The sequence below is a fragment of the Callithrix jacchus genome, chromosome 12 (genome assembly GCF_049354715.1).
Source record: "Callithrix jacchus isolate 240 chromosome 12, calJac240_pri, whole genome shotgun sequence".
In the NCBI taxonomy this organism is placed as follows: domain Eukaryota; kingdom Metazoa; phylum Chordata; class Mammalia; order Primates; family Cebidae; genus Callithrix; species Callithrix jacchus.
The window spans coordinates 38,150,789-38,171,526 of NC_133513.1; the positions used below are offsets into that span (position 1 = coordinate 38,150,789).

The following is a 20,738-nucleotide window of genomic DNA, read 5'->3' on the forward strand; positions in this document are numbered from 1 at the left end:
CTGCAACCAATCCGACCAATTGCGGGCTACCTTCATTTACATAAGGTGAGTATGAAGTGACCAGTGGGAAACAATTCTAGGGAATATTTGGACCCAAGAAGATTCTGTATCTGGGCCCTTGAGCCACTGCTCGGCTGGCTCCCACACTGGACTGTACTTTCATTTTCTGCTTTTATTCTTTTGTTTCATTCATTCTTTGCTTTGCTGGGCCTCTTGTCCAATTCTTTGTTCAAAATGCCAAGAACCTGGACAACTTCCAGTCACGACCCTCTGTGGGTGACACTGAGCCCTCTCCACACAAGTCTGACTCGTTAGCACCACACACCCCGGCCTCCCCAAGCGCACTGGCCTCCCCTAGACAGCCCGTACGTCCAGGTGCGGTGACCTCCTCCCACACCGCTGAGACCACTGGTCATCCCGGGCCTGGGCGCAGTCTTGGCGCCTGCCAGCCAGCCCCCCACCAGGAGCGGCAGGTCCAGCCGGTGAAGAAAGAGAGAGCCTCTGCTATTACGCCAAGGGAGCCTCTGATCCAGAATCCACTCTGGGTATCAGTGCTGGGGTGGCCTCCTCCAGGAAGCCCTCCTGACTCCCCGGTGGGTCCTCCCCTGCAGACTCCCAGAGCGCCCCTCCTCTAAGTACCGCGGCGTGGCACTGAGAACCTGGAGAGGGCAGAGACTGTGCCTAGATTTCTAGGAATCCCCGCAGCCCCATCCCAGCGCCTACAGGAATGTGGCCTTGGGCGACGCCGCGACAGGCAGGCAGGGCGCAGGGCGGAAACAATGCAGTAGAGACCGAGTGAACGAAAGGATGAGGTGTGGCAGCCGATGTTGCCCAGTCCCCTGGCTGCGGGAACAGATCCTCGCTGAGGGGAGACCCAAGAGCGGGGGCCCCTACCCGGCCCGAGGCGAGGTCCCCAGTGGCCGACGCCGCGGGATGGGTGGGAGGGAAGTACCTGAGGAGACGTGGGACCAGGCCGGGGCGGGGCCGGGGTGACCGGGGCGGGGCCGGGCCCCGGGCCCCGGGCCAGTGATGGGAGGAGGCAGCGGCGCCAGAAGCGGACGCCGGCACAGCTGCTTCGAGGCTCCCCGCGCACTCCGCGCCCGCGGCTCGCGCCATGCCTTCCTACACCGTCACCGTGGCCACCGGCAGCCAGTGGTTCGCCGGCACGGACGACTACATCTACCTCAGCCTCGTGGGCTCGGCGGGCTGCAGCGAGAAGCACCTGCTGGACAAGCCCTTCTACAACGACTTCGAGCGCGGCGCGGTGAGCGCGGGCGAGGCGCGGGTCCCGCACAGGAGCGGGCGGGGCTCCGGCTGGGGCGCGTCCCGGACCCGGTTTGGAGGCAGAGGCCGGGGTAGGGGCCCCGAGGGCCGGTCGGACAGGACCGGGGGCGTCTAGGATTCCGTCGCGGCGGGCAGAACATGCGGTGGGGCGCGCCCTGGGCTTCCAGCGGCCGGTAGGTACCCTGGTGGGGAAACGTCCAGGACCCCTCGCGGCGGCTGCCACCCGCGTGCGGTCTGCAGGGCGCCGCCGGTGGCCCTGGGAGAAGGCCCAAGGTTTCCTCTCCACAATCTGGGCCGGGAGGCTCTGGAGTCCCCTTCACAGGGCGGCGTTTCTTGTGCCACCTCTTCCTTGGGTTCCTTCCACAGGTGCACGGTAAGGGAGACGGGGAGGGGTCGTGCTCACAGAACTCTAAGGACACCTCAGAGCAGCCAGCCGTGACCTGTGGGGGAGGATGCAGGTCAGCGGGTCCAGAGGCCCGAGTTCCATCCAGACACGACCACCGGCTCACTGTGCCTTCTGTCTGGGCCTCGGTTTTCTCAGCTGTAAAATGGAGGGTTGGCTTCAGTCTGGTCCATGAGTCATGAGGGAAGCCAGGCCCACCTGGTGGCTCAGATGGCACCTGGGCACCTTACATTGTCAGGACAGGCCCCAGAGGAAATTAAAGGGAAGGAACAGGAGAACCCAGGCAAGGAGAGGCCTTTCTTAAACGGAGGGGCTGCACTCCCTCCCAGCAGAATGTACACCAGGGAACACTTCCACGCTAGGTGTGAGGACTCGGGGGAGCCCTCGGCAATTGGAAGCTAGTTCCTAATGCTGACCTGGACCTGAATTCCAGCCCCACGACTTTCCTGAGCATGGACAGGTGGCTGCTGTCACTGAGCCCTTATGAAGTGCCTAATCCAGTATCTGGCACAGAGGAAGCCTTCCATAAATGACTGGTAATAGTCCCATAACACTGCAGGTGCCCAGGGAATATCAGTTCCCTTCCCCCCACCCCAGCTCCTAATTAAACCAAAAACATTTAGACTTTACCAAGCTGTCTTCTCACCATTTAGTTTCCTATTTGATCAAACCATATGAAATTGCTCATAATGGACAAATACAACTGGCAAGTTCATGTTTCAGCTGATTATTCTTGGATAACACTTGTCGTGTTTTAGGTGTGCAGAGCCTAAAGTAAGTAAAAATGACTCTCCTCTTTTTCTGGATTCCAAGCTCTCCATGGGCTCAATTCCTACCCAGGATCCTCAGACCCTGGCTGGGCAGCCCGACCTGGCCAGCAGCCAAGTTCACCATCAGCTTGGCTTGAGCTCCCTTCAAGAAGAGTTAGGCATTGAGTACAAGAGCAGCCTTCAGTTGCTTAGTTGCCGCAGTCAGGGAACCAGCCCTGGGGACTGTGGTGCCATAGAGTTAATGTGTCATCCATTTGGGGTGATGACCCTCTGCCATTTCTGACACACCTTCATTTATTTCCATGATTTCATGGATTCCCCCACACCTAGGGGAGAAGGACAGGGTGCAGACTACTTCCCCTTTTTAAGTGCCTCCCCCCACTCTCCTCCACACACCGCAAGGTTCTAGAAGCACAGGACATCGGTGTGCTCACACTGCATAGCACGGGCACCCAGTGTGTACTTTTCCCCCAGAGGACACGTGCTGATGTGGCAATAGCGGGGTCTCCGGACAGAGTGAAGACACTGTTCTGTCCCTTATCTTTCTCTCTCAGTCTGTCTTCCCCACCCTGAGAAGTCATTCAAATGACATTGTGATTAAACACCTCAGCCGGAATCCCAGGCACAAATTTCAGGAGAGATTTGCATATCACATTTCCATTGCGTTGGGAGGGCTACAAATGGGGGTTAGGGGGGCCTACAGCAGGATGCGGAACCAGCTAGGGGTGAAAGCTTCCTTGAAAAAAATCAGCCTTTGAGAAAGTTCCTGTTGATGCAAAGTTACTCCATGCTTTTTCTTGCCCAGCCCAGAACTACTTCCTCATTCTCCCAGCTGGGTATCTGTGAAGACAATCATTCTTTTTGGGTAAAGGTAAAATAGACACCCTAGAGGAAGCACTTGCTGAGAAGACAAGGCTATCCCATCTTATGGGGAAAAGTGAAAATCTGTACTGTTAACTGTGGTAGCAATCACAATAAAGGTGTTTCCACACAATTCAATCATTTCCAAGTCATTGGCAAGTCAACAGCCCCCTCCTGCAAGGCATAGTTAAGTCAAATAATGGACAGGACTGATTTTTCCCTCAATAAAGTGAGTCACAAATCCCTGGTTATTCTCATCAGAGTTCCGCATAGTAATTCAGTCAGGACTGGGAATCAAGTCCTTCGCTGGTGGGGTTATCCTATAAACGGTTGTGTCTTCCTTGGCCCCCCCACTGTCTGCTGGAGACAGCCGGGATCCCACACAGAATGGCCTGATTTCCAGAGGCTGGCCCAGGTCCACACAAAGTCAACCAGTTGATTTGTTTCTTTAAATTTAAAGTAATTCAGATCGGATAAGATGACTGTAACAGATCTGAAGATTTTTGAGAAATCTTAGTTGCCCCATTTCATTCCATGTTAGTACTTTTACGAAACCTAACGGCAATAGGGTTGTGTTTAATATACGATATTTGAATATGTTCAGCAAATAGACAAGTCTTATAATGATACATGACTTAAATATAGTCAGTGAGTATCCTTACATTCATAAAAAATGAATTCTAGAAAACCTCCTTTTGGGAATGGGACTATTTGTGGAGCAAAAATATTTATATGTTATGACCCTCAGTCTGTCTCTCATCTCCCAGTCTCCCGCTCTGAACCATCTTTTCCCTACATTCTGCCCCCTCTTCTGCCTCCTCTTCCTTCCCCTGCTCCCAGTTCCCTCAATGCCCCCCATTTCCCTCTGCCCTACAACTGTCCCTTCTTTTCTGCTCTGATTTTTCCTCTCCACTCTGTCTTCCAGCCACCCCTCAGAGGCCCCTTCTCTGCTTCCTCAGTCTCCAGCTTTTCCCCTTCTCTGCCCCTTGGTTTCCCTATCCACTGCCCCCGTCCCTCTCTCAGTCCCTTGCTCTCTTCAGCTCTTTCCTGTAGCCTCTGCCTCTCTGATCCTGAGTCTCTGCTTTGCCTGGCCCATAATCTTCCTCTCTGCCCTACAGCCTCCTCCTCCCACAAGCCCCTCTTTAGTCCAAGATGGGTAGCCTGGGAGTGGGGCACACATCCTTGCTTCCGCAGAGAGATCCATCTCCCTGTCCCAGCAACAGGAGAGATCTGATAAAAGACAGATGAAAAATGCTGATAGAAAGCTCACATGAAAACTGACCAATTCACACTTTGCTGAAATATTCAAAAGCTTTAAAACTACATATCCAATAAAAAGTCAAAAGCAACAAGCTAAATCAGCAAAGTGGCCCCTTGTGAAATGAGGCCGGTGAGTTGCAGGTTTTCCTTATCTCTCTCCAGCATCTGCACCACCACACCACTCACTTCTGTCCACAGAAACTGTGTCCAGCCTTCCTCCTGCCACATGTAATCCCCCCAGGGACACTGCCTTCCCAGTTCCCCACATCTGAAATGCCCTACCCATGCCCATCCTCCTACTCACCTCCCCTCTGAAATCTGATCAGCCTCCAAAAGTTGCTTCAAATACCCTTATGAAGCTTTTCCCTGTCCTTCCATGCCACTCCACATTGCCCCTTGACACTCCATCCAGGGTACGAACCAGGGCTCATAGCTGGGCCTTCTAGCTTCCGGTTCAGGGCCTTTCTCAAGATGTGTCCTTGGGGAACTGTGGGAGGCACCTGGGCTCGGCCATCACACAGGTGTGGGTTCTGATCTTGAGGCCACCAGTGCTCTCTGAGCCTCAGTTTCTATTTGTAAAGCAGGATAATCACCTGCTTGGCCATTGCCAGGTCCAGAGCTTCCTAAGAGCCTGTTGGGGCACTATCCACTATTAATAGTGCCCACCATCATTCATTGTGTCACCTGAGAATTTAGTGTGTCGCAGCAAACAGACAAGTACAGCAGCAGCCCAATGTACTTGGCCCAGAGGGGAGGGAGGAAGGCGGGCACTATAGTTCCACATACCTTCTGAAGACCTTATTTTGCTGTTTAACACATGTGACCCTGGTGTTTTCCTGGAGGAGGCCTTTCTCTATCCTCTGTCATTCTTCCAATAGTTGCCCCTGGGATGTTAGAACCACAGCCACCAGGCTTTGTCTTTTACTTCCTGGGTTGGGTCCAGGCTGGAGCCCTCAGCCCCTTGTTCACTTATCACAATCAGGCCTGAAGCCAGCACCAGCAAAGCGTCGGACTGGCCATAGACAACCAGACTGCAGGCCTGGCCCCTCCCGCTATGGAAGGCCCCATCAGATGGTAGATGAAGTCCTTGTAAATCTGCCTAGTGATTTCACCCTGGGTGAAACTCCGGTTCTCTCTACCAGGTACCTGCAGGTGTGGGTGGGGCAGGGGCCCAGAGTGTCCCAGTGCCCTGTGACTGCACCACAGGTGTGCTGGAGGGTCACCCCACTGTCCACTCCCTCAGAGAAGCTGCTCAGTCTCTTCATGTGAGTCATCACCTCCAGGTAGACATCAGGCCCTCCCTGTGGGGCCTGCCCAGTCCTGGAGTGCCTCCCCAGCCCATCTCCCTCCCCTGTTCAGCGTGCTGGGCTTCTCCCTCCCATGAGATCATCCCCTTCAACTCCTCCCTCCCCACCTAAGCCTTCCTAGCATCTATCCCCCAGGGACTTCCTCCTCTTCCAGCCCCTCAGAGCCACAGGCAGCCACTTCCCCTGCAGCAGCCACACTCGGACCAGGCCCAGGCCTCTGGTGGCCGCCCCTCAGTCCTCACTGCACATGGACTTGCTCTGCCTGCCCCACCAGCACCCAGAATGCCTCCCACTCTCCCTCTGTCCTCACAGCCCTGTCTCCACCCTTTCAGGAGTTCCTCTGGGCTTTGAGCAAAGGGGTTTAAGGTCACAGGTTCAGTTTCTTCCTCCCACATGAGCTCCAGTTACTTGGCTTGGCACATGTAGTCACGAAGGGACCGAGGCACAGGGGCCCACGCCAGCTCATAGGCAGTGAGGGGCCTGCTGCCCTGCAACCCCCTGGATTCGTGATGGGGCACTGCTGGTTCTGATGTGCACAACCGGTGGCCTGTGCCTCTGGGGAAAGGAGGCCACCCAAGATGGTGTTATTTCATTTTCTCAGTGGTCCTGCCGGTGAGGGGTTATCTCGCTCGGGTAGATGAAGAAACAGCCTCAGAGAATGAAGCAATGTGCCCAGGCCATCCAGCTAGTTGCCTGAAGCTGGGATGTGAATTCAGAGCTCCAGACCCACCCAGCCCTCTGCCCCTCACTTCCTTCTCTCCCCTTCTCGGTGGGATCAGGAATCTCTGTCTTGGCTCATAATCTGCAGCTGAGGCCTCTGTAAATCCTCATGGCGTGCAAGGCCTGGCATGTGGCAGGCCCAACAGATGTCCATTCCTGGACCACTCAGCCCCTACTCTGCTCCTCCGGACGGGCCAGAGCCCCTGAGATGCTGAGACTCCTGTCCCATCAGAGCCTGCCTGCCCTGCCCATGATGTCTCAGCACAGAGCTCTCCCTTCTCTCTCCACCCCAGAAGACACCCAGTGAGCAAATGAGCAACACCCGTCCTTTACTCTCCCCTCCTCCCACATCATTTGTCCCAAGGCCTCACTGGGGATCCTCTCCCCAGCTCTGCCCCCTGAGGCCTGCTGACTTCTCCCCAGGGGTCACTTCCCTGCAGCACAGACAGGCAGGGCCCCAGCCTGAGATCTAGTGGGTCCTGGGATCTGTGAGGCCTTGTCTGTGGCTCTGCTCTCCTGAGGACAAGCTGTGGCAGGAAGGCTCTTTCTCAGAGGCGGCATGTGAGGCCGGCACTTTCCCTGCAGGAGGGCATTCTGGTGGGGCTGAGGCTTGTCCACATGTAACCGGACCCAAGACATGTCATCCCAGCTTGTGGACCTGGCTCGTCTGTCATCAGAAATTGTTCCTAGGGCCTCTGGCCTAGACCACAGAGCACAAGGAGGAAGCTTCCTCTTTCTGACCACAAGCGTCTGGCCTTAGCGCCAGCCACCCCAAACTGCTCACAGTGTTCAGAGTTGAGAGGTTTGCTAAAAACACCCAACTTCCCATTCTGCCAGGGGTCCTCCTGGCAGCTTGGAGGCAGGGCATGAAATGGGGATGCCTGTGCCCACACAAGGGATGATCCCCCTTGCCCCCACTGCTTCACCATTGCGCTAAGAACTCCAGGTTCTGCCACCAGGGATAAAGCTCAAGGGTTGATGAATCGGGCTTAGAAAGTTCCTTGGAGGGGCTAGGCACAGTGGCTCATGCCTGTAATTCCAACACTTTGGGAGGCCAAGGCAGGTGGATCACTTGAGGTCAGGAGTCCCAGACCAGCCTGGCCAACGTGGTGAAACCCTGTCTCTACCAAAAATACAAAACTTAGCCAGATGTGGTGGGGTATGCCTGTAATCCCAGCTGCTTGAGAGGCTGAGGCTGGAGAATCACTTGAACTGGGGAGGTATCGGTTGCAGTGAGCTGAGATCGAGCCGCTGCACTCCAACCTGAGCAACAAAGTGAGACTCTGCCTTAAAATAAAAAAGAAACTGCCTTGGAGGGCATCAAGTCCAGGGCTTTCCAAACCCGCTGGTTATCAGAATGCGCGGGGCAGTGCCTGAGCCTTTCATCCCTCCTCCCTGTCTGCCATCCATTGCTGCAGAGACGCAAGCCATCCGGAAGCTATGGCTGCTGCCTCAGAGCCACCCATGTCCTGGAGGCAGGAGCCTGGTGGGGAAGGGGCCAAGCAGTCCTGTCCAGGAGGCCTGGGCAGCAGCGCTGTATACACCTGGGGTGGGGCCTTCTAGCTGCAAGACCAGCCTCAGCCTGCCACCAGTAATACCACAGGTTCAGCTGGAGCCACTTGGTCTCACTGCTCTCTGGATATCACCGTGGGGCTGTGAACTGCCAGTGTCTCAGGAGGACTCGAATCCATGTGAGCTCCCTGTAGCTAAGCCTCATCATTTTCACTCACTTATTGGCCCCACCAGAAACTGGAGCGAGAGGAAGTGGCTGTAATGGAAAGGCCTGGAGTGGGACTCCAGTTCTGCTGGCAAATGGCAGAGGTGGGTGACGCTGAGCCTCACTGCCCTCATCTGTGGAAGGGACCACAACTCCCCTGCGCTCCCAGAGTCATTGTGGGGATCCACTGTCAGCAAGCCCATCACCAGTTGTAAAGGCCTCCCATACGACTGTCCCATGTCAGGGCAGCTGCAGACCCTCACTGGGCACAGCCTCACAGGTGCAGGCATGAGCCTGGGTGTCTCCCCATCCTCCAGCCTGAGCTAAGTGCAGACAGCAGATGTTGCCCCCTGAGCAGCACAGCACCATCCTGGCTCACTGGATTCTTTCCCCTCAAGGGCGGGGCCCAGGACTTGTTCATCTCTGTCACCTGCCCGGGTCATAGCACTAAGCCTTGTTAGGGGCAGGCCTTTGGTTAATGTCTTGGCTAAATGAATTCAGGAGTCCATTTAAGGTGTTCATGAAGAATCTTGGTTCTGTGAACTGTAGCGGAGGCAAAACTCTACCTCTTCCCATTTCACCTGGGCCTGAGAATTGGCATAAGACAGATTCATGGATGAAAAGCATATAGATTTATTTAATACAAGTAATATGTGGCATGGAAAAGTCTTCATCATAAAAAGGTGAAGACTCCAAGAAGCAGTTAGAGTCAATCTCCCTTAGATGCTGCATTGGATGAATAGTCATGAAATGTGATAAGGCCAAGGGGCTTGGGCTAGGGCAGGTAATTGGGCAGAAGGTAAGGGTTAGTTGTCCAAGGTCTGTTTGTAAGGGTTCGTTGTACAAGGTCTGTTGTACGAGGTCTCTTTGGCCCTAGCCCAAGCCCCTTTGGCCTCAACTTCCCAATCTTGGTGAAAAGAGTGTTACTTTCCTTTTGGTATAAGGAGGACATCTTTCATGAGGGAATTTCATCTCCAGCTTCTAAGAAACAGCACGAAGGTGAGAGTAATCGTGCACCTGCTGTTTTTTTAAGTGCTTTTCATTCAATATAGTCCCTATGCCAAAGCAGCAGACTTTGGGGTGACAAATTCTTAACGCCTCCAAAACAAAGGCTCAAGAGACCACGCATGGCCTGATTGCCTGTTCTCCTTTGCAGGTGGATTCGTATGACGTGACTGTGGATGAAGAACTGGGCGAGATCCAGCTGGTAAAAATCGAGAAGCGCAAGTACTGGCTGCACGATGACTGGTACCTGAAGTACATCACGCTGAAGACGCCCCATGGCGACTACATCGAATTCCCCTGCTACCGCTGGATCACTGGCGACGGCGAGGTTGTCCTGAGGGATGGATGCGGTGAGCGGCTCAGGCCCCTTCTGCCCCAGGCTTCCTGAGAATCGAAAGTTCTTCCTGTTCTCAAAGCACTGTAGTCATAAGAGGAATGACACCCGTGCAGGGGCAGGGAGTGGGAGGGCCCTGCCCTGTGCCTCAATGCACATGCAGGAGGCATGACCTTCCTTGGGATACAAGGAAGGCCCCTGAGGGTGGAGCGTGTGGCCCCAGGCTTCACTGGGGTCATGTCCTCCCTCTGCACTATGGTTCTATAGGGGAGGGTTGTGCTCCCCTTTTTGTCAGTGGGTAAGAGAGTCCATAGAGGCAGATACCTATGGGGCATGCCTCTGGATGGGTACTTCTCCAGTTGCCAGGGTGTGGCATCGCTTTCTAGGTTCATAGCCTGCCATCTGTGAGATCAAAGTAGGGCTCAGGCAGGCTCGGGGGGCCCCATGTAGGCCTAGGGAGGGAAAGGGTGGACAAGGAGCACCCCAAGTGCCAGCTTCAAAGGGCCATGAACAGGCCTGTGAATCACAGTGACCATTTCTTTAACCCGAAGTCTCACCTTTTGCTGTAAGAGAGAAGAACCTCAAATCTGCTCCCCTTAAATGAGACCCCCAGATGTGCAGACCCCAGTCTGGCACTTTCTCAGGAGGTCATTCTTTTTTTTTTTTTTTTTTTTTTTTTTTTTTTTTTGAGACGGAGTTTCGCTCTTGTTACCCAGGCTGGAGTGGAGTGCAATGGCGCGATCTCGGCTCACCGCAATCTCCGCCTCCTGGGTTCAGGCAATTCTCCTGCCTCAGCCTCCCGAGTAGCTGGGATTACAGGCACGCACCACCGTGCCCAGCTAATTTTTTGTAATTTTAGTAGAGACGGGGTTTCACCATGTTGACCAAGATGGTCTCGATCTGTTGACCTCGTGATCCACCCGCCTCGGCCTCCCAAAGTGCTGGGATTACAGGCGTGAGCCACCGCGCCCGGCCCGGAGGTCATTCTTTGTAAGGGACACCCAGCCGACCTGGTACAGAGCACCATAGAGAGAAGCAGGTGTCAAGGCCAGCCAAGGCCACTCTCCCTGAATGAATCACCTTGCACGCCCAGCCTCCTAGCGTGCCTGGCAAAATTCTACCTCACTTCAAGTCATGGCCCTTCGGCTTGCTCCCAGTCTAAACCTGGAAAGAAGCCTCCAAATGCCAGGCAGCCACTGTAATAATAAGAGGAAGCCGCTGCTTCTGCCGTGACAGGGTCGAAATCTTCCTCTTTGCCAAGTTCCCTGTCGCTAGTGTCTTCTTCACAGAACTTTGGTAGAGTAGGTAGGAAGAGATGACTGTTACCCCATTTTATAGCTAAGAAAACTGAGACAAAGAAGAAAAAAGTTATTCTCTACCTGTTCTTAAGCTATCAGGCCACATCCTATTGTTTCTGATGTGGAATTTGACTTAAGAAACTAAATTTCCAGAATACTTCTGAACATGGAAATAAGAGGATTTTTGTACCCCTACCTCATGACAGGAAAACAAAATAACAAGGTTTATTTTTTCTTGTGGTCAGAATGTGGAAGGTTGTGGACAGGGCTCCTCTCTTTTTCTGGTAGTTAGAAAATGCTGGCTCTGAAACTGCCCATTCACCCAAGGTCTTGGTTATGAAGCCCTTCTTCCTCCAGATCCTTCAGTCCATTTTGTCAAAAAACAGGTGGCACACTAGGATGACGGTTTAAGAAAGGGACTTCACAGAGATGTGGGCCCATATGCAAAGGGACCATGCAGAATGCAGGGCCATCACCACCACTAGTCCTGATGCAGGGACCAGGGGAAGGTTGCGGGAGTCATCCAGAAGTATCCTGGAGACGGCACACTTGGAGAATCTGCGGCCCTCAGTAGAAAGGTACTAGGGAGTAACCAGCCCCTCCCCTCCATGCTCTCCATATTCCCTCCTTTCTTGTCAGGGTTCCCAGTGGAAAGCCCATTGAGACATCTCATTCTGATCATCTTCAGGGACAGCACAAGTTGGAGGATGGGCATAGAGAAGCTGTCCAGCAAGTTCCCCTCTCTACTGCTGTGAAACCAACCACCTTGGTAGCTTTAAACAGCCATTTAATTTTTTCCAAGGTCTTGCAGCTCAGGAATTTGGGAAAGGCTCCACTGGGTGGTTCATCCATGGCCATGTACCATCAGCTGAGGGGGCTGGGACTTCTTCTCTCACGTGTCTGGCACCTCTAGGCTCCTTGGGCTCTCTGTCCATATGGAGTCTCATTCTTTTTTTTGAGACGAAGTTTCGCTCTTGTTACCCAGGCTGGAGTGCAATGGCACGATCTCAGCTCACCACAACCTCCGCCTCCTGGGTTCAGGCAATTCTCCTGCCTCAACCTCCTGAGTATCTGGGATTACAGGCATGCGCCACCATGCCCAGTTAATTTTTTGTATTTTTAGTAGAGACGGGGTTTTACCATGTTGACCAGGATGGTCTCGATCTATTGACCTCGTGATCCACCTGCCTTGGCCTCCCAAAGTGCTGGGATTACAGGCTTGAGCCACCGCACCCGGCCTGGAGTCTCATTCTTTAAGGCTTCTTACAGCATAGTGTCCTCTGGGTACTTGTATTTCTTACATGATGGCTGGCTTCCAAGAGCAAGTTTTCTAAGACACATAAAGTAGAAGTGGCCAGTCTCTTCAGGCTTGGGCCTGGAAACTGGTGCAGTGTAACTTCCACCATAATCTACTGTCCAGGCAGTCACAGAGCCCACCCAGACTCCAGGGAGGGAACGCAGACCCACACCTCTCAATGGAAGGAATGTCAAAGGATTTGTGGCCAATTATTATTTCTTTTTTTTTTGAGACAGAGTCTCCTTCTGTTGCTCAGGCTGGAGTGCAGCGGTGCAGTCTCAGCTCACTGCAAATTTTGCCTCCCAGGTTCAAGCGATTCTCCTGCCTCAGCTCTTGAGTAGATGGGAATTCCAGGTTCCCAACACCATGCCTGGCTAATTTTTGTATTTTTACTAGAGATGGGGTTTCGCCATGTTGGCCAGGCTGGTCTTGAACTCCTGACTTCAGGTCATCTATCCGCCTCAGCCTCCCAAAGTGCTGGGGTTACAGGCATGAGCCACCATGCCCGACCGTGGCCAATTATTAATCCATTATGGCACAACAACCAATCCCTTCAACAACCTGAAAATGAGGGGGCCCAGCCTACAAGTGATTCAATCACTCACCACATGATCACCCTTTAAATCTTAATACTTCACCACTATACCTTGGGTGAACATGAATGTCAGAGGGCCATTACTGTGACCCCAGAGATCCAGAGCATCTGTGTAAAGTGATGGTTTCATTAAGGCACTTGTGTCAGTCCTTGGGGCCTGCCCCACTGAGCTCTTCTACCATCAGTCTAGGCTTTCTCCTCTTGCCATGCTCCCAGAACTTCGTCAGCCATTGTGTAGATTCTTCAAACACCTTCGGGACAGGGAAGACAGAGCCATTCTCTTTTTGAAACTTGGTATGATGTAATTCTGCATGTACTGACGTATTCATACGAGTGAAACTGAAGAGATCCAACTTCTCAGAGTCGAGGTGCCCAAGAGATTGGCTGTTTCCTTACAAAAGATTAGAGATGATAAAGGTTGGGTGTCTCCAGAATTATCCCCATAGCCAATGATAACAGTTATTGTCACCATTAGTACTCACCATACCTTCAGTGGCCTCAAGCCTCCCCTCCTAGCTGGCTTTACGTCCCCAGGGGAGAATGTAGGGATATCCCTTTGATCTTCCTTTTTGGGCCCCAGTTCCAAGCTCAGGGATGAAGATGCCTCAGCCTGGAGGTGCTGTGGGCCAGACAGCTTGGAGTGTGGCCTGAGTGTGGTCTGAGAACTAACTGGGTCCAGGTCTGCAATTAGGTCAATACAGAGATTGAAGCCTGTAGTTCCAGCACTTTAGGTGCCTAAAGTGGGAGGATTGTTTGAGTCTAGGAAGTTTGACACAAGCCAGGGTAACATAGAGAGACCTCATCTCTACAAAAACAAAGTTAAAAATTAGCCAGGAGTGGTGATGTGTGCCTGTAATCCTAACTACATAGGAGGCTGAGGCGGGGGAATCACTTGAATCCTGAAGTTTAAGGTTTCATGGAGCTATGATCATACCACTCTACTCTAGCCTGGGAGACAGAGGGAGACCCTGTCTCTAAAAAAATAAAATAAATACAAAATAAAATACAAAGACTGAGAGTAGGGGTTTTAGAAACTTTAATAGCAACGTAACAGAACAATTTCATGACTTTTGCACCTAATAAGAAAAAACAGGACTTGCATTTTGAATATCTTTAGGTTTTTTTAATTTCATTTTTCTAGTAATTAATTTTTATTGTATTTTATAAAAATATTGATCTCTGTTGAAAAGAAAGTTTTAAAACATGATGTTTCACCACCGAGAGCTGGAGAAACTATTCCAGGCCCTATTTTCAGGAGATCTGGGCTCCCCCTACTCACAGCTCCATGGGCTGTGTTCACAGGCTTGGCCTTAAGTAATAGCTTGAAGAGTGGTCATATGACCTCAGCTGCTCTAACGGCTCTGAGAAGCAGCCCTAATCTTAGCTACTTGCCCCAACTCCTGCAGCGAGAGATACCAGCAGGATAGGCTGAGAGATAAGATGCTTTCAGAGTGAGAAGAGAACACTCAAGCCAATGATGACTATAGGCATAATGATAATGATAATGATCATTTTTCCCATCCATTGGCATTTACTGGGTGCCAGGCACCAGGCGCTGTGTGGAGGGATCTTCTGCATTCTCTCCCCAAATACACACCATGACTTGAAGAAGTAGGCATTATCATCTCCATTTCACATGTGAGGGGGTCAGGGCAACTTGGTCACACAGCTTCAGTGACAGAGCCCAAGTCCAAGCATATGTGTCTCTTCTAGGACACTGCACCCTTTTAGAATGGAGCTCATTCTCAATCCTCTGCCGGTACCACAAGGAACTGGGTTGTGTCATTGTCTGTATATTGAATCTTAAGTTACACATTTCTCCATGAAGCAACCAAATGGACTTAGAAACATAGAGCTGTGAGAACTGCTGCTGGCACAGCCAACACTAAATCCCAGAGTGAACTCCCATGTCTGCTCAGTATAAGAATTGCAGAGGGATGGGCGCGGTGGCTCAAGCCTATAATCCTTGCACTTTGAGAGGCCGAGGTGGGTGGATCACGAGTTCAAGAGATCGAGACCACCCTGGTCAAAATGGTGAAAGCCCATCTCTGTTAAAAATACAAAAAATTAGCTGGACATGGTGGCGCGTGCCTGTAATCCCAGCTACTCAGGAGGCTGAGGCAGGAGAATTGCCTGAACCCAGGAGGCAGAGGATGTGGTGAGCTGAGATCGCACCATTGGACTCCAGCCTGGGTAACAAGAGCGAAACTCTGTCTCAAAAAAAAAAAGAATTACAGAGAAGAGTAGTAAACTATTCTGCAGTGATTTAAAGATACCCACCAAGGGCCACGAAATGCCTTTGCCCTGGAGCATAAAGGCAGCTCTGCACCAGAGGCTCTCAGATCCCTGCAGAGGCTTGAGAAGCCGAGTAGAACGTTAGGACCTCAGGTGGCATGTAATGCGCCTGCCAAGCCCAATGAGAACCAAGCCCTGCTCTTGCATCTGAACATGATTTTCTAAGCACTGAAAGGTAGGGGTCCCCAGGCTTGCTGAGTGAGTGGGCAAGAGGATGAGGAACTGGATTTGTCTCTTGTAAAGTGAGTGGCTAAGAGCACTTGAATCTTATCTTGAAAATTTACTAATTAGATGTGTGACCTTGGGTAAAGTTCAAGAGCAAAGCTACACAACTTCCCCAAGCCTCAGTTTCCTCATCATTAAGTGGGGAAGTGTTCTGAGGTATAAATGAGGTGATACACTTAAAGCCCTTGGCATAGGCAGGGCATCTGAGGGAAGCCTGAACACTGGGCATTGTTATTGTTCTTCCTAAGGCTCCTCTCACATTGTTCTTTCTTTACAGCAAAGTTGGCCCGAGATGACCAAATTCACATTCTCAAGCAACACCGACGTAAAGAACTGGAAACACGGCAAAAACAGTATCGGTGAGTTATGACATCAGATCATGTGGTCACAGGACCATGGTTTCTTCTATCTCAAGTGCATGGTATGAAATAAACCCTTTCCACCATGTATGGCCCATCACTGCTGGAAAATCACCAAGGCACCAGCTCCCGGTGTGGCTATACAATTTCCAAGCTTCACCTTACCTACGCTCCACACAACAGATGGAGAGGAGAGTAATGAAAGAAACTTGGGGTCAACCATATTGGCATGTAGGAGGAATGGGCAGAAAAGTTTGAGTGTACTTTAATGTTCTCCATTGTAGGGGTTGCCTCTCGGTTAACAATTCAATGATAAAAGTGATATGTGATCAGCAACCAAATTGACAACTCCTCAGCTAACTGACCAGAGGATTCAAACTGTTAAAATTAACAATAAGAGAAGAAAAATCAATCCAGAAATTACAATGAATAAAAGGGAAAAATAAGACTCAGAAAAATGAGGAAAAATCAATATATAAATTAAAATGAATAAAAGATGATACAATTCTATGCCAACAAACTAGTTAAATGAAATGGACAAATTCCTAGAAAGACACAAACTACCAAATGACTCAAGAAGAAATAGCTAATCTGGGCCGGGCGCGGTGGCTCACGCCTATAATCCCAGCACTTTGGGAGGCGAGGCGGGTGGATCACAAGGTCAACAGATCGAAACCATCCTGGTCAACATGGTGAAACCCCATCTCTACTAAAAATACAAAAGTTAGCTGGGCATGGTGGTGCGCGCCTGTAGTCCCAGCTACTCGAGAGGCTGAGGCAGGAGAATTGCTTGAACCCAGAAGGCGGAGGTTGCGGTGAGCCAAGATCGCACCATTGCACTCCAGTCTGGGTAACAACAGTGAAACTCTGTCTCAAAAATAAAAAAATAAAGAAATAGGTAATCTGAATAAACCAATCACAAACAAAGAGATTGAATTAGTAACTTTAAATTTTCCCACAATTAAAAGCCCAGACCCAGATGGCTTTGCTGGCTAATTCTATCAAACATTTAAAGAATTAGTACCCACCTTGCATAAACTATTTTAAGAAATAGAAGGAACACTTCCCAACTCATTGTCTGATACCCATATTGTACCAAAACTAAAAGCATCACAAGAAAACTATAAGCCAATATCTCTTAGCAATGTAGATATGAACATTTTCAACAAAATACTAGCAAACCTAACCCAGCAGGATATAAAAGGCATTAAACAATAACAACATGTGGTATTTACCCCAGGAATGGAAAGTTGGTTTAATAACCAAAAGTCAATTAATCTAATACACCATCTCAATAGAGTAATCATTACAATAGACACACAAAAAAAGCATTTGACAAAATCCAATGTGATAAAAATACTCAACAAAAGGAATTGAAGAGAATGTCCTCAACCCGATAAAGGTGTGAAAATTCACAATTAACATCATACTTCCGTTCAACATTTTACTGGATGGTCTAGCAAGGTCAGCTAGGAAAGAAAATGATAAGTAGAGGCACCCACACTGGAGTATAGTATGTAAAACTATCACAATTTACAATTAAAACTATCACCATTTTTATATATAAGATCAAAGCATGATCTTATATATAGTAAATCCAAAGGCATTCACCAAAAAAACCTATTAGAACTATAAACCAGCAAGGTTGCAAGAAACAAGATAATCAACTGTTTTTCTATATGTCAGCAACCAATGATCTGAAAATAAAAGTAAGGAAAAGTTCAATATACAATAGCATCAAAAAACAATACACATTTATGAATAAGCCTTACAAAGTAGTCTGAGACTTGTGCAATGAAACTACAAAACATTGCTTAACATAATTAAAGAAGATCTAAATAGGCTGGAAGACATTTCATGTTCATAAATCAGAGAACTTAATTTTGTTAAAATGGCAATACCCCCCAAAGTAACGTACAGGTTCAACACCGTCCTCATCAAAATTCCAGCTGGCTTTTTTACAGAAATTGACAAGCTGCTCCTAAAATTCGTATGGAAATGGAAGGGACCCAGAATAGCCAAAACAATTATGATTAAAAAAAAAAAAGTTGAAGGACTTGTATTTCTCAATATTAAAATTACTACACTGCTGTGGTATTCAAGACAATGTGGTATTGGCATAAGGATAGATAAATAGATCAATGAAATAGACTTGAGAGTCTAGAAATAAGCCCTCTTATGGCCAATTAATTTTGGACAGAAACAGCAAGACAATTTAACAGAGAACTAATAGTCTTTTAACAAATGGCCCTGGCAAAACTGGATAGCCACATTCAAAAGAATGAAGTTGGACACTTAGCTTACACCATATACGTAAATTAACTCAAAATGGATCAAATACCAACCTAAATGTAACCGCTAAAACTCTTTCAAGAAAACACAGGAGTAAACCTCATGACTTTGGATTTGACAAAGGACTCTTGATATGACACCAATGTCATCAAATTTGCAAACCTTTATGTTTCAAAGAACACCATCAAGAAAGTGAAAAGACAAACCACAGAATGGAAGAAATATTTACAAATTGTATATCTGATAAGGGCCTTCCATCCAGAATTTATAAAGAACTCTTACAATTCAATAATAAAAGACAGCCCAATTTAAAAAATGAAGGAGGATCTGAATAGATATTTCTCCAAGAATGATATACAAATAGCCAACCAGCACATAAAAAGATGCTCAATCCATTAGCCATCTAAGAAATACAAATCAACACCACAATGAGACACCACTTCCTACTCACTAGGATAGCTAGAATCAAAAACTCAGGTAAGAACAAGTGTTGACAAAGATGTGGAGAAATCAGAACCCTCATACACTGCTGGTGGGAATGTAAAATGGCACAGCTGCTTGGGAAAACAGTCCGCCAGCTCCTAACTGTTCAAAAGAGAGTTACAATATGACAGCATTTCCACTCCTAAGCATTTTCCCAACAGAAATGAATGTACATGCATGATTATAGCAGCATTATCCATAATTATCAAAAGGTGTACACAACCTAAATGTTGTGCACACCCTTTGGTAATTAATGGTTGTACACAACCCATTAATGGATGAATGGATAAAATAGAGAATATCTATGTAATTTGACCATGAAAAAAGAATGAAATACTGCCCCATGCTACAACATGGATGAACCCTGAAAACATTATGCTAACCCTGAAAACAGTCACAAAGGTTATATATTGTATGATTCCTTTTTCCGGAAAAGAAAAATCTGTACAGACAGAAAGCAAATTACTAGTTGCCTAGGGGCAGGGAGTGAAGGAGTGGTCACGGGAGTGATAGCTAAAGGATACAGGGTTCCTTTTGACGGGGATGAAAATGTTCTAAAATTGATGATTCCCATATGTGTAAAAACTAATATTAAACAGCCTTGAATTAAACACTTTAAATTGATAAATTTTATAGTATGTGACTTATATTTCAATAACACTGCTAAAGAAATTTAGAAATTAATTAGAAATGGATGATAGGCCTAAAAGTAAGGGCTAACAACATAACACTCTTGGAAGAAAACATACAAGTAAGTCTTCATAATCTTGGGTTTAGCAAAGCCTCTTAGATACGGCACTGTTGCATCGAACTGAGCACAGAAAGTCAACACCAGAACAAAAGTATGCCAAATTGCAGGGTTTATTGCCAGCGACCACGGAGGACTCACGTCTCTCCAACCCGTGGCAGAGAAAGAAGAGTGACAAGACCTTTTTATACCCACAAAACCACCTTGGGAGTGGGGGTGAGGAGCGGAGATGGGAATGAAAGCTGTCAATCACCTCCTAGGCTGGGACAAGGGTGAGGGGGCTCCAGATATTCCAAGGGCCAGGGGACTTTTGTCATTCCAATTGCCACTTAAGTTGTTTACAGAGGTCAAGATAAACATTAGTTTATATATTATTTGGACAGGTGTGGGGTCCACATAATTTTAGGTTACTTGGTGTGCCAGGGTGGAATTATTTGGGGGTGCTTACTTTGGTAAACAAAGGCCAGCAATTCTGGCAGTTACAGATAAGAGAAAGTATGCAGCTTTTCCTCTCTTTGCATTTTGCAAGGTAATCTTAGTAGTTTACAGAAGCCATGGCTAGCAGTCGTTGTGAGGAGAATGGAAACAGTTTTCCCATTTTAAAATGGCATTGTACTGGTTCTAATTCTAGGCCAGCTATATCACATTACCAAGCACAAAAACAGCAAAACAAAGTAGCCAAGTTAGACGTCATCAAAATGTAAAATATCTGTGCTTCAAAGGACATCATCAGTAAAGTGAAAAGAAAACCCACAGAATGGAGAAAATACCTAAATCATACGTCTGATAAGGGACTTGTATCCAGAATATATAAAGAACTCTGACAACCCAATATTTTAAAATTCTGTACAAATAACCCAATTTAAAAATTAGCGAAGAATTTAATTAAATAATTCTCCAGAGAAAATCTATGAATGTCCAATAAGCATATGATAATATGCTCAACATTATTAATCATCAGGAAAATTCAGATCAAAACCACTAGACACAATTTCACACCCACTAATACGATTTTATTCTGTGGTTAGAATAAAAAAGACACGAAGACCGACATAAAAACAAGTGCTGCAAGAGAAACTGGAACCCTGATGCTACTACCAGAATGTAAAATGATGCAGTCACTTCAGAAAACGGGTTAGCGGTTCCTCAAAATCCTAAACCCAGCTACAATATGACCCAGCAATGCTACTCCTAGGTCTCTACCCAAGAATAATGAAACCATACATCCATACAAAAATTTGTACCCACATATTTATAGCAGCATTCTTCACAATAGTCAAAAAGTAGAAACAACCTAAATTCTATAACTAAGGAATGAATAAACAAAATATAGTTAATCCATACAATGGGATTTTTTTGGCATTAAAAAGGAATGAATGCTGGATGCGGAGGCTCACACCTGTAATCCCAGCACTTTGGGAGGCTTAGATGGCAGATCACTTGAGGTCAGGAGCTCAAAACCAGCCTGGCCAACATGGTGAAACC

At 48.5% G+C, this 20,738-nt stretch overlaps 1 protein-coding gene across 3 annotated transcripts in view; it reads left to right on the forward strand.

The window, feature by feature from the left end:
• Nucleotides 1–1,050: 1,050 nt before the first annotated feature.
• Nucleotides 1,051–20,738, forward strand: part of ALOX5 (arachidonate 5-lipoxygenase) — a 62,185-nt gene continuing 42,497 nt past the window's right edge. For 2 of the 3 annotated variants that reach the window (XM_035267598.3, XM_035267599.3), the window contains exons 1-3: nt 1,051–1,264; nt 9,479–9,677; nt 15,649–15,730. In XM_035267598.3, coding sequence (XP_035123489.1) covers nt 1,115–1,264; nt 9,479–9,677; nt 15,649–15,730 — 431 coding nt within the window. In that variant the 5' untranslated portion in view covers nt 1,051–1,114. The other variant, XM_035267600.3, reaches the window with a different exon arrangement.